Source organism: Seriola aureovittata, chromosome 19 (assembly GCF_021018895.1).
Source record: "Seriola aureovittata isolate HTS-2021-v1 ecotype China chromosome 19, ASM2101889v1, whole genome shotgun sequence".
Taxonomy (NCBI): Eukaryota; Metazoa; Chordata; class Actinopteri; order Carangiformes; family Carangidae; genus Seriola; species Seriola aureovittata.
In genome coordinates, this window is record NC_079382.1 from 24,250,001 (window position 1) to 24,265,468 (window position 15,468).

Sequence of the window (15,468 nt, forward strand, 5' to 3'; positions counted from 1 at the left end):
TCCTTCACTCCTTCACTCACTCACTCCTTCACTCACTCACTCCTTCACACACTCCTACACTCCTTCCCTCACTCCCTCATTCACTCCTTCACTCCTTCACTCCTTCACACACTCCTACACTCCTTCCCTCACTCCCTCACTCACTCCTTCACTCACTCACTCCTTCACTCCTTCACACACTCCCTCACTCCTTCCCTCACTCCCTCATTCACTCCTTCACTCACTCACTCCTTCACTCACTCCTTCACTCCTTTACTCCTTCACTCACTCCTTCACTCACTCACTCTTTCACTCACTCCTACACTCCTTCACACACTCCCTCACTCCTTCACTCACTCATTCCTTCACTCACCCCTTCACTCACTCCCTCCCTCACTCACTCACTCCCTCTTTCACTCACTCCTACACTCCTTCACACACTCCCTCACTCCTTCACTCACTCACTCCTTCACTCACCCCTTCACTCACTCCCTCCCTCACTCACTCACTCCCTCTTTCACTCACTCCTACACTCCTTCACACACTCCCTCACTCCTTCACTCACTCACTCCTTCACTCACCCCTTCACTCACTCCCTCCCTCACTCACTCACTCCCTCTTTCACTCACTCCTACACTCCTTCACTCACTCCTTCACTCACTCACTCCTTCACTCACTCCTACACTCCTTCACACACTCCCTCACTCCTTCACTCACTCACTCCTTCACTCACCCCTTCACTCACTCACTCCTTCACTCACCCCTTCACTCACTCACTCACTCACTCACTCACTCACTCACTCACTCACTCACTCCCTCTTTCACTCACTCCTACACTCCTTCACACACTCCCTCACTCACTCCCTCACTCCCTTCCTCACTCCTTCACTCACTCCCTCACTCACTCCTTCACTCACTCCTTCACTCACTCCTTCACTCACTCCTTCACTCACACACTCCCTCACACACTCCCTCACTCCTTCACACACTCATTCACTCCTTCCCTCACTCCCTCACTCCTTCACTCACTCCTTCACTCACTCCTTCCCTCACTCCTTCACTCACACCCTCACTCCTTCATTCACTCCCTCACTCACTCCTTCACTCACTCCCTCACTCCTTCACTCACTCCCTCACACACTCCTTCACTCACTCACTCACTCCTTCACACACTCATTCACTCCTTCACTCACTCCCTCACTCCTTCACACACTCCCTTACTCCTTCACTCCTTCCCTCACTCCTACACTCCTTCCCTCACTCCCATACCCTCACTCCTTCACTCACTCCTTCACACATTGCTTCACTCACTCCTTCACTCACTCACACCCTCACTCCTTCACTCACTCCCTCACTCACTCCTTCACTCACTCCTTCACTCACTCCCTCACTCACTCCTTCACTCACTCCCTCACACACTCCCTCACTCACTCACACACTGCTTCACTCACTCCTTCACTCACTCACTCCCTCACACCCTCACTCCTTCACTCACTCCCTCACTCACTCCTTCACTCACTCCCTCATTCCTTCACTCACTCCCTCACACACTCCTTCACTCACTCCTTCACTCACTCCTTCACTCACTCACTCCCTCACACACTCATTCACTCCTTCACTCACTCCTTCACACACTCCTTCACTCACTCCTTCACTCACTCCTTCACTCACTCACTCCCTCACTCCTTCACTCACTCCTTCACTCACTCCTTCACTCACTCCTTCACTCACTCACTCCCTCACTCCTTCACTCACTCCCTCATTCCTTCACTCACTCCTTCACTCACTCCTTCACTCACTCCTTCACTCACTCACACCCTCACTCCTTCACTCACTCCCTCATTCCTTCACTCACTCACTCCTTCACTCACTCACTCCCTCACTCCTTCACTCACTCCTTCACTCACTCCTTCACTCACTCCTTCACTCACTCACACCCTCACTCCTTCACTCACTCCCTCATTCCTTCACTCACTCACTCCCTCACTCCTTCACACACTCACCCCCTCCCTCACCCCGTCCTCCTCTGTGAGTCCAGGAGCAGCAGGAACACTAAGGTGTCTGTCTCTGTCCTCAGGACGGAGCGGGACGTCTCGGGCTGGTCGTTGCAGCGTCTGCGTCAGCTGTTGCTCGGGGTCCGGGTGGCGGGACCGGAGGGGGCGTGTCAGCTGACCGACGTCAACAAACTGGACGGAGAAGCTTCCATCAACAACCGCAAAGGGAAACTCTTCTTCTTCTACGAGTGGCAGCTGCGGGCCAGCTGGCTGGGTCAGTCCGTCCGTGACATCACTGATGATGTCACACACTGAAATGTGATCGGTGACATCACACTATAGGTGTTTCACATGTACAAAGTGAGCCGACATAATACAGGCTCGGGTCTCTCACTGGTCCAGGTCCTCAGTCCTGTTCACACTCTAGGTAACTCTGGATCGTTACTCCTGAGGATTGTGGGTAATTTGCACTGGGAACAAGGTGCTGCTGCTGTACCTGCAACTGCGGTATTTGGTTAGATTAGTAATAATGTATACACATATGTGTCCAGTATGGGTGGAGGCTTGTGTCTGAATGTGATGTCATGTTTTATCTGCTGCACTCTGACATCACACAGGTGTCCCTCTTCTTCTGTGGTGCTGACCGTTACAGGTACTTCCAGCAGTGGAGTGAAGTACAGAGGAACTGTGGACGTGTCCAACCTGTCCGACGAGAACGACATGGACGACCTGGATGTGGGTCAACGACCTCTTTGTCCTGATCAGACAGTGCAGTGATCAGAGTAATGATCAGTGATTGTATTAATGACCATGCTCCTGTACAGATTTCGGTGTCTCTGTGTAAAGACCAGCCCAACACGCCCCTCCTCGACCTCATGAAGAGGACCGGGGTTCCGGAGGTCCGCAGGATTCTGGGCGAGTATGTCCACCAGCTCAAATCAGGTCTGGTACCTGAACGCATCACCACTGACCAATCAGAGATCAGTACGGTCCTGTTCACACGAGTTCTGACCTGTTCAGTCGAGGCCAGGGGTCTGAAACCTTTATTATTAAAACAGTCATTTTTGTCTTCTCTCCCACAAATAAAAATCATCTGAAGCCGCAAAACCTATTCGACCCTTAAAATGAAGATAACACAGCGTAAGATTTTTATAAATAGTTTTACTATATATAAAAGAACTATAGTTTATTTATGAAATTATTGAACTACAAAAAAACTTGACGTTTCATTGCTGTTTTAGCTGTTGTAACAAAGGAAAACACCAAACGCATACTTTTAAATAAAAGACAGAACTATGCTGGCCTCGAGTCCCTCTCTTATTTGTGGAGGATTAAAAAAATAAAAAGTAACCCACTTTGAAATGAATAAAACATGTAGCTGCAGCCTAATAGCTTTAAGAAGAGTAAACATGAGAACAGTTTGTATTTAATTATGACTCAAGTCCATTTCGTTGTGCAATCATCCTCTTCTGTTTTTATCCTCAGCCAAGCACAACAATCGAACTCTCTATTATCCATGGTTAGCTTGGTCTGAAACTCAAGATTAGCCAACTATCGGCGGCAGGAAGAGGCGGTAGGCTGTAAACGTTGCTATGGAGACGTTGTAAGATGTGACGTATATTTTAGTCGACGAAATATTATCAGTGTCACCTCGATCTCCAAAATATTACGTGTCTCTTTAAAAGAAAAAATAGCCGTTATTTATTTTCATATTATTTTATTTTCTCAAAGCTACAGGGAGCCGCTGTAGAAAGGCTGAAGAGCCGCATGCGGCTCCGGAGGCGCGGATTGCCGACCCCTGGTCTAGACCACCTCTGAATGTGGTCTGGGTCATCGGGTCTCAGAGTCGTCCTCACTGTGTCATTGGTTTGTTCACACCTGAACTTAGAGCTGATCACTGTTGATGAACAGGTGAACTGGTCTGAACAGGTCTGAACCTAAGATCCCTGTGGTAACCTTTGACCTCTGACCTCAGAGTTCAGTCAGGGGATGATCCTACCCTCTACCAACGAACCAAAACCTCAACCTGAGCTGACCCAGAAGAACCAGATCAAGACCAGTAGAGCCCAGGTGGAGTCCAGTTCTGAACTACTTTCAGCTGCTGCTCATGTTGACTGAACATGACCTTTGACCTCTGTGGTTCCCACAGATCAGCTCCACCCCGAGGTGTTCCTCTAGCCCCGCCCCCTGTCCTTCAGGTGTTCGTATCCCAACCTGCAGCTTTAATCTGAAGGAGACCTTCCAGACATCAGCTGATGAGCTCTACAGGACCTTCATCAACCAGGAGGTCCGCAACAAGGACTAAACCAGACCAGACCAGGACTGAGCCAGACCAGAACTGAGCCAGACCAGACCAGGACTAAACCAGTCCAGACAAGGACTGAGCCAGACCAGGACTGAGCTAGACCAGTCCAAACCAAGACTGAGCCAGACCAGACCAGGACTAAACCAGTCCACACCCAGACTGAGCCAGACCAGACCAGACCAGACCAGGACCCAACCAGACCAGACCAGGACTGAGCCAGACCAGACCAGGACTAAACCAGTCCAGACCAAGACTGAGCCAGACCAGACCAGGACTAAACCAGTCCAGACCAAGACTGAGCCAGACCAGACCAGACCAGGACTAAACCAGACCAGACCAGGACTGAGCCAGACCAGAACTGAGCCAGACTAGACGAGGACTAAACCAGTCCAGACGAGGACTGAGCCAGACCAGACCAGGACTGAGCCAGACCAGACCAGGACTGAGCCAGTCAAGACCAGGACTGAGCCAGACCAGACCAGGACAGGAATGCAACCAGACCAGACCAGAATAGGACCCAACCAGACCAGGACTAAGCCAGAGCAGACCAGGACTGAGCCAGACCAGACCAGACCAGGACTGAGCCAGACCAGACCAGGACAGGAATGCAACCAGGACAGACCAGTACTATAGTAGTACCGCAGTAGTATTGCAGTACCATAGTAGTATTGCAGTACTTACTGTCTTTCCAGTTTGTTCAGGTGTTCACGCGCTCGGTGGCGTTGGTCGACGGTTGTCGTGGAGGCAGGTTCCAGCTGTTGGATGGGAGCGTCAGCGGAGAGTTCACACAGCTGGTGAGGTCACAGCTGATCAACCAATTGGAAGTCAGTAAGACTGTCAGATCACCATGGTAAACAGACCGCTGCTCGTCCCCCCAGGTGCCGGACCAGAGGATCGAGATGAGGTGGCGGTTCAGGACGTGGCCTAGCGGTGCGTCTTCCTGTTGCGTCATTGTCACACGCTCTGTTTTCAGGGACACTCGGACATCTGAGGTTTGTTCTTTTTTCCCCAACAGAGCATTATGCCACCATCAATCTGGACCTGGAGGACCGAGGAGACGAGACTGAGCTGAGGATGGAGTGTCGAGGAGTCCCTGCTGGGGAAGAGGACTCCACCAGGGAGGGTTGGACCCGCTTCTACTTCCAGGCCATAAAACAGACATTTGGATACTGAGTCTCTGTGACAGTGAACCCTGCAGCTCGTCTGACAGGCGGTCTGAAAGGACGAGATCTTCAGTGTGTCACTGTCCAACATTTCAACAAAAAGAGTCCGAGGCAGACATCCTGCATCTGGACCTTACAGAGGTTTAAAGGACCAGCTCTGTGTCTTAGTCAGACCAGTTGAGTCCAGGACAGAGACAGGTCCAGGAGGTTGTTAGCCTAGCGTCACACTGGGAGCAGGAGAAACCGTTAGCTCCACTGAAGGTGGAAAAACAAACAGTCATTTTGTTGGACTGCTTCTTTAAAAATGTTATGTGTGAATAAATGACTTCCAGTGAGAAGATGTTCCGTCTGTGTTCTCGTAGAACGCCGAGTTACGTTCAGAAGCACTGAGACATAAACTGATGCAAAAAGACATTCAAGTTAGAGATGTTTAAACTGGAGAAACAGCTAGCTTACAGCTAACATGTAGCCGTCCACTGTCAGGAGCGGAGCAGTCAGGATGTCCCATGAACCCCTCAAAGAAATATTGATCTGATATTAATCTGATATTGGATTGGTAGCTGCTGTGACTCAGTGGTTTCAGATTTTAAATGTTGATAATGTGACGTGTCACTTTTCTCTTATTTAAAACATGACAAAGACAAACTGTAAAAATCAGAGTTTGTTTATTCTCTGAGGGAATGTTGTTGTTGTTGTTGTTTCAGTGTCATCATTATGTTTTTACATCTCATCTGGAACAACAGACTAAAGGTCACAATTATGCATTTATAACTGACCTGTCAAAATAAAACACCAGAACACTAAAAACAGCTGATTCAGTCTAAAAAGAAAATGAAAGCTGATTAAAATTTACCTACATCAACGTTTTATCTTTATACACATGGATATTAAAAATACACAAACATCTGACTGAAACTACCACTGTGCTTTTTACATTATGAACATGAGTGTTATAAAATCAATCAATCAGTGATCAATCAAAGTACAAATTTAATACTAATTCAACTTGATGTAAACAAATGATTTAAAATCAAAATAAAAAGCATCAAAATCAAAAGTGCAGTGATGCTTTTCATCAATAATTCACCTTGTTTGATTGATCACTGATATCTGTCATGGATCTGTAACCCTCATCCATCGAAGTCGAGCTGCCTCAGTCTGACAGATCCAGACCTTCAAAAACTGGACAGAGACGTCAAAGGTCACCAGGACGGACCTAGAAGACTTCCTCCTCCTCCGCCTCACAGCCGTAATCTGAGGAACACAATCAATCAATCAATCAATCAATCAATCAATCAATCTCTACTTTCTTATAATTCAACATTTTTCAGTAGAGTCCCTCTGTGCTTAAAACCTGGATTTTCGCAATAAAAGCATGACTGACCTCCCACAAGCTGGAGAGCGCTGACACACTCCTCCTCCACCTCCACCTCCTCTTCCTCCTCCTCCTCCTCCTCCTCCTCCACCTCCACCGTGGTAGGGGCAGCTGGTGGGGCAGAGCTGGTGTCTGGTTCAGGGTCAGGAGGGGGCTCAGCCGTGGCCTCTGATAACGTTTGTGTTGTCATGGTGACGGAGTTTTCTACCTGAGAGGTGAAACAAAGTTTTAACTACAACAGTAACTTCACACACACACACACACACACACACACACACACACACACACACACACACACACACACACACACACACACACACACACACAGAGTGGGAGCGGGTGAAGTAATTCACCTGAGAGGCAATTTTCTTCTTCTTTGTTGTTGTGGAGGAAATGAGGCGACGGAACCTGAAACAAAAGGAGATAAAATTACAAAATAAAGTTCAGGAAGAAAAACAAAGAAATATTTGATTCTTTAGTTTTAATTTGTACATGAAGATTACAGATTATTCAAATACAGTAATCAATCATGCATGCATTTTATAGATTATACATTGTATACAGATTATAGATTATCAATTGTACCTCTTCCCCATGATGCTAGCGTTAGCCGCAAGGTCTTGGTTAGCTTCGCTGGTCTTCCTGCGGCGGCGGCGGTTGAGTCGTTTCCGTGTGCTGGTGTTGTTGGGGTCGGGGGGGTCGGAGGAGGCTCTGCTGGGGCTGCTGCCTCCCCCGCTCCCCATCCCTCTGCTGTTCAGGTCTCTGAGGACGTCGTAGTTGATTTTACTGGAGATCTTTTTCTTCTCCAGCATCTTTTCGATCGCCTCGCCGGCCGTCAGTGCCTCGATCTGCTCCTTCTTCTTGCACTTCTTCTTCTTCTGCAGACACACGGCGGTCAGTTCAGATGTTATCAGTGACATTATGAATTAGCTTTACTTTAAAACTTAAAAGTTTTCTTCAGATTGACCTGAACACAAACATTTATAATCTGACAATTAATAAGACGTTAGGGAATAAAGCTTAAGAACAAAGAGGAGGGGGAAGTCCATCTGAGGGCAGTTTAGAAGAAACCCCGCCAACGTCCGTATAACGAAGGCCTTGATGAAACAGCTGCATTACCATGGAAACCGTGCTCATGCGGGATAGGAGGACGTGAATGTGATGTACTGTTTATCAGAGCACAAATGAGAATTAGCTTGTGTGCTAACTGCTAACTGTGGACGCAGTGGGTTCAGTAACTGAAGGGACATGATTCATGTTGATGTTATTTGTGTGAATGAGTTGTTTGTGTATTTGTGTTTAAATGGAGCATCGTGATGAAACAGCTGTACTGAAGAAAGGTCAGGAGGTCGGATCAGGTGGACCAGGACAGCCCCTGGTCGCCAGCCTGGGAAACCCTGTGCTTCGGAAACACACTCACCTTCTCTCTATACACCCCCTGTTCTTTCTCTTTCTGTATCCTCTCTTCCTTTTCTGTAAACACACAAGAAACAAACAACACTAAGTGAGTAACGTTGTATGCTGTTGGTGTTCTGCAAAAAAATCGTTTATTATATATTACATTATATTATTTAAAAAAAATGTTTTTTGAGTTGCTGTGCTGACTGACAAAACGATTTATAGTTCTTTAAATGTCAGTCTTTGAGTCATAGGTCTTAAATATTTATCTTTTGTGACTCACAACAGCTGAAATGTGTTCTGTTGTGGTGCTGAGTGAAACAAAAGTAGAACATATTTTTTATCAGTCTTTTGTAAATTCTGAAATGGTTTGATAGAACAGCGTGGAGCCGACATACTGATAATCAGCTTGTAGTTCAGTGTTCAGAGGTGGAGCTGGGTTTGAATGTTTAGTGTCTCTTTAAATTCATCATCAGTGACTGTAAAAAGTCTTGTGTGCTTTTGCTCTGCTGTTGATGATGATGTAGATGAAAATGATGAAGATCCGACCTCTCTGCTCTTTCAGGTACTCTTCGTTCTGTTTCATCCACAGCTCCGTCTTCACCTGCACCTCCTTATCATTCAGGATGTACTGCAGCACAGAGGGCAGCAGAGAATCAGACTCAAGAAGAAGACACCACATCCTGTACAGACATCCTTCACAGTAAAAAATGTTTATCTATGAAGGTGGTTCACTTCTCCAGACAAGAGTAAAGCAGAGAAAAACCAATAAAGACGAATGTTGTTCCAAGAATTAGAGCAACAAAACCGTCATCTTGTCCTTTATGTAAATCACCATTGTGTGCGAGTGATGCCCTCTATAGGCAGACACAAGTAGCTCAGCCTGTTTTCAAGATGACTGACAATCTGTGTGACTAATGGAAACATAATGATTTTATCCTACAAACGACTTACCTTTATGTTTGTGCTTCATCAGTCAGTTTTCATGTAGGGTGCAGAAGGGATCAATACAGTGATTGATGAATGAACTGACCTTATCAATCTCCTGATCATCAATACCGTCCAGGTCCAGCTCTCCACTGTCCGACTGATCATCTGCAGAAACATCCAATCAACAGCAGAATAAACACCACACAACCTGTCCTCGCCTGCCTCTGACTGTGATGATGTCATGATGATGTAATAGAGGTGTTCCTGGTCTTACTGTCAGGTGTCTGGCCGGTCTCTGACTTGTTGAAAGTCTGGAAGGTCTGTTGGAGGTCCAGGCTGGAGGTGTTTGGCAGCTTCCCCAGGATGACGGCCAGAGGTGGGACCTGACGCTGAGGCCCCGCCCCCCCTTTGTCTGGTCTCGACTCTTGCTTGCCATCACCTGTCCTCTTTTCCCGCCCCTCCTCCTCCTCCTGGATCACCTGACACAGGAAGTCCTGGGTCAGGTGCTGAGTGGCAGCTTGGAGCTCTGCGTCTTCAACCTCCAACTCTTCCGGTTCAGAGGTGGAGGACAAAGTCTCCGCGTCCTCGGGGTCTGAGAACCACGGAGTAAGGAAAGGTTGAATCTGAGTGTCTGAGGTTGGACAGGTAGACTCACCTGACTGTGGATCAGTACACACCAATTTCTTTGGCGTAGGCGGCATAGATTCCTCTCAGTTTAGGTCGGCTCTTCTCCAGCTCCGTCTCAATCTCGTCTTTGTAGCAGCTGATCTCTCCTGACAGGACCAGAGGGAAAAGTGTTAGTCTTTAAAGTGTTCTAACTCAGTGGCCTGCACCGTCCTGACACCCTCCCACCCCCCACCCCAGAGTCAGTCACTGACCTTCGACCTCATCCAGCTTCTTGGTCAGTTCCTGTTCCAGCTGCAGAGGAAGAGGACAGGAAGTTGGTTAGTTACTGATCATTGGTTGTTCAGCAGCTAATCAAGAGACAGATCTACCTGCTGCATCTTGGCCTTGTGCTGAGCAGCGGTGAAAGATGGCGGATCACATTCCTGCTCCAGGTCCACTCTCATGAACTCATCGATGGTCAGCTGACTGGTGGGCGTGTCCTCAAACTCTGTTAACCTGCAGGGATGGAGAAAGGGCACCGCCATCTACTGTGATCCACTGTGATTTACTGTGATCCACTGTGACCTACTGTGATCTACTGCAGGTCTCACCTCTTCCTCAGAGTGGTCTGACAGACTTTCACCACACTGATCACATCCTTGACTGTACGACGAAACTTATGCATCCGAGCTGCTACCAGGAGAGCTGTGGGGGCATATTGTTTATCTAATGTTAACAATCTTATGTTGTTGTTGATGTTTGTTGTTGCAATGGTAACAACAATGTTCTACCTGCTCCACAGAGGCCGGACGGTCGACGTCCAGTGTGCATCCAGTCCCTCTTCATCCTCTGAACCAGACGAAGAGCTGTCATGGAAACCTCATGAGTCTTCACCCCGAACTCCAACATGTGAGCGAACCGAGGGATGTAGAGACAGGGGTCTGTGTGTGTGTGGGTGGGGCAAGGAAAGGAGGAGGAGGAGGAGAGGAAACAAGGAGAGGAGGAGGAGGAGACAAGGAGAGGAGGAGGAGGAGACAAGGAGAGGAGGAAGAGGAGAGGAAACAAGGAGAGGAGGAATAGAGGAGAGGAGGAATAGAGGTAACAAGGAGAGGAGGAGGAGGAGGAGACAAGGAGAGGAAACGAGAGGGGGAGGTGACGAATCAAGGAGAGGAGGAGGAGGAAACAAGGAGGAGGAGAGGAAACAAGGACATACATTACTGACTATGACGCTAAGTAATCGAGTATAAACTTGATGTGACAAATATAGTTTTAAATATTATGTATAAGACCTCCTGTTGTTCTGCACATTAAAAAACAACATTAAACCAGTTTGCCGCGCTCTGTCGCCATCTCGCGGAGCAGCTCGGTGAAGACGGATGTACAGGATCTAAAATGGCGTCGGGAGAAACGGACCGAAGCTGGTGTCGGAGTGTTTTCAACGGCAGAAATAGCGTGTGGCGGGAGTCTGGCAGGTAAAACACACCGACTCCGTGTTAATGGGGCTGTGTCGTTACCGGAGATACCAGCAACAGGCCTAATGTAGCTTAACCGGACAGTGACACACACTGTCGGTGTAACGGTAGACATGACGTCTATCTGAGCCGACGGACCGGATGACTGATTATTGAACTAAGGGAGCTACGGCGGAGAACCGGACTCGATTAGTAACCGCAGTCAGACCCGGTGGTACACAATAAAGTGACCCTTGAGATCCACGACCCTCAGGACTGACCCGACCCCTGTAACACGGTGTCCAGGTCTCAGAGAAGACCGGGTCTCAGGTTCTCTCGGGTACTGCTCTAGAGTCACTGAACAGAAACCTGTTATTAGTCTTTCAAATGAGTAAATGTAACTGAAACCACAGTATATGAACAGACTGACATTAAACTCCGTCTGTGAGCAGAGGGTTCAGATCATTTTCTTTTAACACGTGTGTGTTGAAGGAAATAAACTACAGACTGGTGTGAGGCTGATGTTTCAGATTGTCACAGTAACCAGTGAACTACCAGGTCACTACTGTTTACAGAGTTAATACCAACCTGAGCAACACCTGAACACCTGCTGGATGGATGACATCTGCAGCCTGTTAATAATACCATAAACTACCTGCAGGTGTACTCTGACAGTAGTAGTAGTAGTATACATTTAGGATGCAGATGTAAATGGCTGTTTTAGCTGTGGTCTGTTCTATGAGGAAGACTAAAACCAAATGCCTGCTGGGAAACCAGTGAAATATTATTTACTGCTTTTATGTTGTTGTTTACAAATAAAGCTAAGTGTCACTGTTTTCTGACATTTTACAGCCTAAATGATTAATCAGGTAAATTAGTAGATGATTTGATGGTCAGAACAACAGTGAGACAGGAATATGTTCTGTGACAACATGGATGACAATCCTCAGATTTATCCTGACAGGAAGCTGTCATCATGCTGTGAGGCCTTGACCTCGCTGCTCGTCCTTTAAGGAGCAGGAGGAGATGGCGGCTGAACTTTTCTCCACCAGCCTCCCCCACAGTAATGTGGTGGAGGTGGTGGAGGCGAAGAAGAGTTTCATCCAGCTGAGCGAACCGGAGCCGACGTTCGAAAACATCTGCGAGCGAGACACCGATCAGCCAAATGGCAACAACAATGTGGGAGAGGAGGGAGACAGCTGGCAGGCCGCACACCCCACCCTCAGAGAGAGGTGAGTTATAACTGATTGCTGATTGGACAACAGGACAACACTCACGACTCTGGTGCTGATGGAGGAGACAGGACATATTACAGAACAGTGTGATGTGTTGAGTGTGTTGGTGTCGTTTCCAGGTGTGTTTAACTATGTCTCTGACTGCAGTGTCCTGCTGCCTTCAGGTGCTGCAGGGATTTAGTGAACTGAGGGACAATCTTCAGATAGTATAAAGACAACAGATACTGGATGAACGTCTCATACTAATTTAACCACCTGTCTTTGAATGAAATTAGCATATTCTTGTTTGAAGTATTATTATGCTGCTCAGTAAAGTGGGATCAGATTGACGTTCCCTCAGAAACAGGAAAAGCTTTTCTCAGTGCAAAGTCTAAAACACATTTCCAGCACCACTTTGAGTTGTAAGAGTATTTTTAAATATTACTTGAGTTGTGGGTGTTGCCGTCATTTTTTCCAGTTTCTTCCTGTTGTTCCTGAATCGTAGTTATAATTAGTAAAAGTTTGTTTCACCTCAGGTAAAACTGACTTTGAAGAGTTAGATTCTTCGGGTTGCTGTTTTGGTTCATTCCGAGTCGTTCCGATGTTGTTTGTATTGTTCTTGACATGTTGTTGTGTATCTCTGCAGGAACGCTCTGATGTTCAACAACGAGCAGATGGCTGATGTCCACTTCATCGTCGGTCCTCCAGGAGAAACTCAGAGAGTCCCTGCTCATAAGGTACAGGACCTAGTTTACATTATACCTGGACTTACCTGAAGTCACCTGAGTCTCAGTGCTATGTAAATAAAACATAATTTGTTGTGTTCTCTGTTCTCGCAGGCAGCATGAAACTTGACTCAGTTGTAGTAACATGACATGACACATGCTTTGAGCCTCATTATCTCTTCAGTACACCTTGGTGTTGTGTCCTGTCCGGCTCAGACTAGTCTGTCTGTGTTGTAGTATGTCCTGGCAGTGGGCAGCTCGGTGTTTGGAGCCATGTTTTATGGAGATCTGGCTGAGGGACAATCTGAGATCCACATCCCTGACGTGGAGCCGGCTGCTTTCCTCATCCTATTGAAGTGAGTCCAGTCTTAGGATGATTCAGTGGCTTTAAAGACCAGAGTCCTGAACTAAACAAGTCACTGACTGGCGCTAACTTAGCATGCCTCCAAGCTTCACAAGGATGTGCAGATGAAGATTGTTTTGCCTCAGGGGTCTTAAAGAGGATTCTGGTCTGATAAAATGTTAATTCTAGTGTGTCTTGCTTAAGGACACTTTAGACATTAATCATAAAGTTGGTGGTTCAGTCCCAGCTCAACTTGTCCACATGTCAATCAGATTGGAGAGACAGCTGTCGCTCCAATAGTCCTTCAGGAATCTTTAAGTCCTCAAGGAAGGTTGAGAGATTAGTGAAGGAGTCTCGGTGCTCCAAGAGGGACAGGAGTTTAGTGCCCAGGAGGTCAAAGACTGAACTACCCAACACCAGTGTTCAAATGTCTGTAAGCCTAGTTTTCATTAAAGTAATTGGCATGTTTTAAGTCTGTTGATCATTGTCTCTCAGGTCCATGACAGATGTCCTTGTCCTGCTGTGTGCTCTGTCTTAGGTACATGTACAGTGATGAGATCGAGCTGGAGGCAGACACCGTGCTCGCTACCCTCTATGCTGCCAAGAAGTACATTGTTCCTGCTCTGGCAAAGGCATGCGTCACCTTCCTGGAGACCAGTCTGGAGGCGAAGAACGCCTGTGTCCTGCTTTCTCAGAGCCGGCTGTTTGAGGAGCCGGAACTGACGCAGCGCTGCTGGGAGGTGATTGACGCTCAGACCGAGCTCGCTCTGCGATCTGAAGGTTTCTGTGAGATTGACCTGCCCACGCTGGAGATCATCCTCCAGAGAGAAACACTCAACATGCGTGAGGTTGTGGTTTTCCAGGCGGTGCTGAGCTGGGCAGCAGCTGTGTGTCGCCGGCAGGGCCTGGTGGTGACCCCCAGGAACCAGCGGGCAGTGCTGGGTAAGGCCCTGTACCTGGTCCGGATCCCATCCATGACGCTACAGGAGTTTGCAGATGGGGCAGCACAGTCAGATGTTCTGACGCTGAAAGAGACTCGTGACGTCTTCCTGTGGTTCACCGCCACCAATAAACCCAGGCTGGAGTTTCCCCTGATAAAGCGGGCCGGACTTGTGCCGCAGAGGTGCCACCGCTTCCAGTCCTCGGCCTACCGGAGCAACCAGTGGCGCTATAGGGGACGCTGCGACAGCATCCAGTTCGCAGTGGACCGGAGGATGTTCATGGCCGGACTCGGTCTGTACGGGTCGAGCAGCGGGAAGGCGGAGTACAGCGTGAAGATTGAACTGAAGAGGCAAGGAACTGCCCTGGCCCAGAATTTCACCAAGTTCCTGTCAGACGGGTCGAGCAATACCTTCCCCGTATGGTTCGAACACCCGGTCCAGGTAGAACAGGACACCTTCTACACGGTCAGCGCCGTTCTGGATGGAAATGAACTGAGTTACTTTGGACAGGAGGGGATGACCGAGGTGCAGTGTGGGAAAGTGACCTTCCAGTTTCAGTGTTCATCAGACAGTACCAACGGGACCGGCGTGCAGGGGGGGCAGATCCCTGAACTGGTATTCTACTGCTGAAACAGAGCCTGACACACAGGTTCAACGCCTTTAATCAATCAATAAACACAGTGGTGAAGTTAAAGACAGGAGCTCTGGTTCTGATAGACGGACTGTTGTAATGGGACTGGGAGCTGATTGGCTGTCTGCTGTATCAGTGCTTTTTAAAAGGAAATTAAACTGAAAAATAAAGTTGAAGTGACAGAAACAAAACTGTGTTGCTATTTCTTTGAGGTTTAGTCCTGAAATATCTGATGTAGTTTCCTGCAGCTGCCACTAGATTTTCTAGAGTCACAGAGTCACATGTTACTACTTCAGCCTTTACAGCTATGATGACCTGTTGTGGTTGATAGGAAATGTAGTCCTATACTTTTCCCCGCAGTTCCTAAAGGGAGGACGTTGGTAAAGTCACTGGACACCCGGTCAAATTTATGA

General features: G+C 47.8%; 1 protein-coding gene across 1 annotated transcript in view; it reads left to right on the top strand.

Moving 5' to 3' along the window:
• Window positions 1-15,464, top strand: part of LOC130160778 (BTB/POZ domain-containing protein 6-B-like) — a 17,185-nt gene extending 1,721 nt beyond the window's left edge. The window contains exons 2-13 of the mRNA XM_056363480.1: window positions 2,057-2,247; window positions 2,626-2,708; window positions 2,798-2,915; window positions 3,949-4,082; window positions 4,123-4,260; window positions 4,980-5,072; window positions 5,157-5,208; window positions 5,294-5,401; window positions 12,193-12,433; window positions 13,062-13,152; window positions 13,378-13,496; window positions 14,022-15,464. Of these exons, the coding sequence (XP_056219455.1) occupies window positions 2,057-2,247; window positions 2,626-2,708; window positions 2,798-2,915; window positions 3,949-4,082; window positions 4,123-4,260; window positions 4,980-5,072; window positions 5,157-5,208; window positions 5,294-5,401; window positions 12,193-12,433; window positions 13,062-13,152; window positions 13,378-13,496; window positions 14,022-15,054 (2,401 nt within the window). The 3' untranslated portion in view covers window positions 15,055-15,464. The remainder of the gene's footprint in view (window positions 1-2,056; window positions 2,248-2,625; window positions 2,709-2,797; window positions 2,916-3,948; window positions 4,083-4,122; window positions 4,261-4,979; window positions 5,073-5,156; window positions 5,209-5,293; window positions 5,402-12,192; window positions 12,434-13,061; window positions 13,153-13,377; window positions 13,497-14,021) is intronic.
• The last annotated feature ends 4 nt before the right edge of the window (window positions 15,465-15,468 follow it).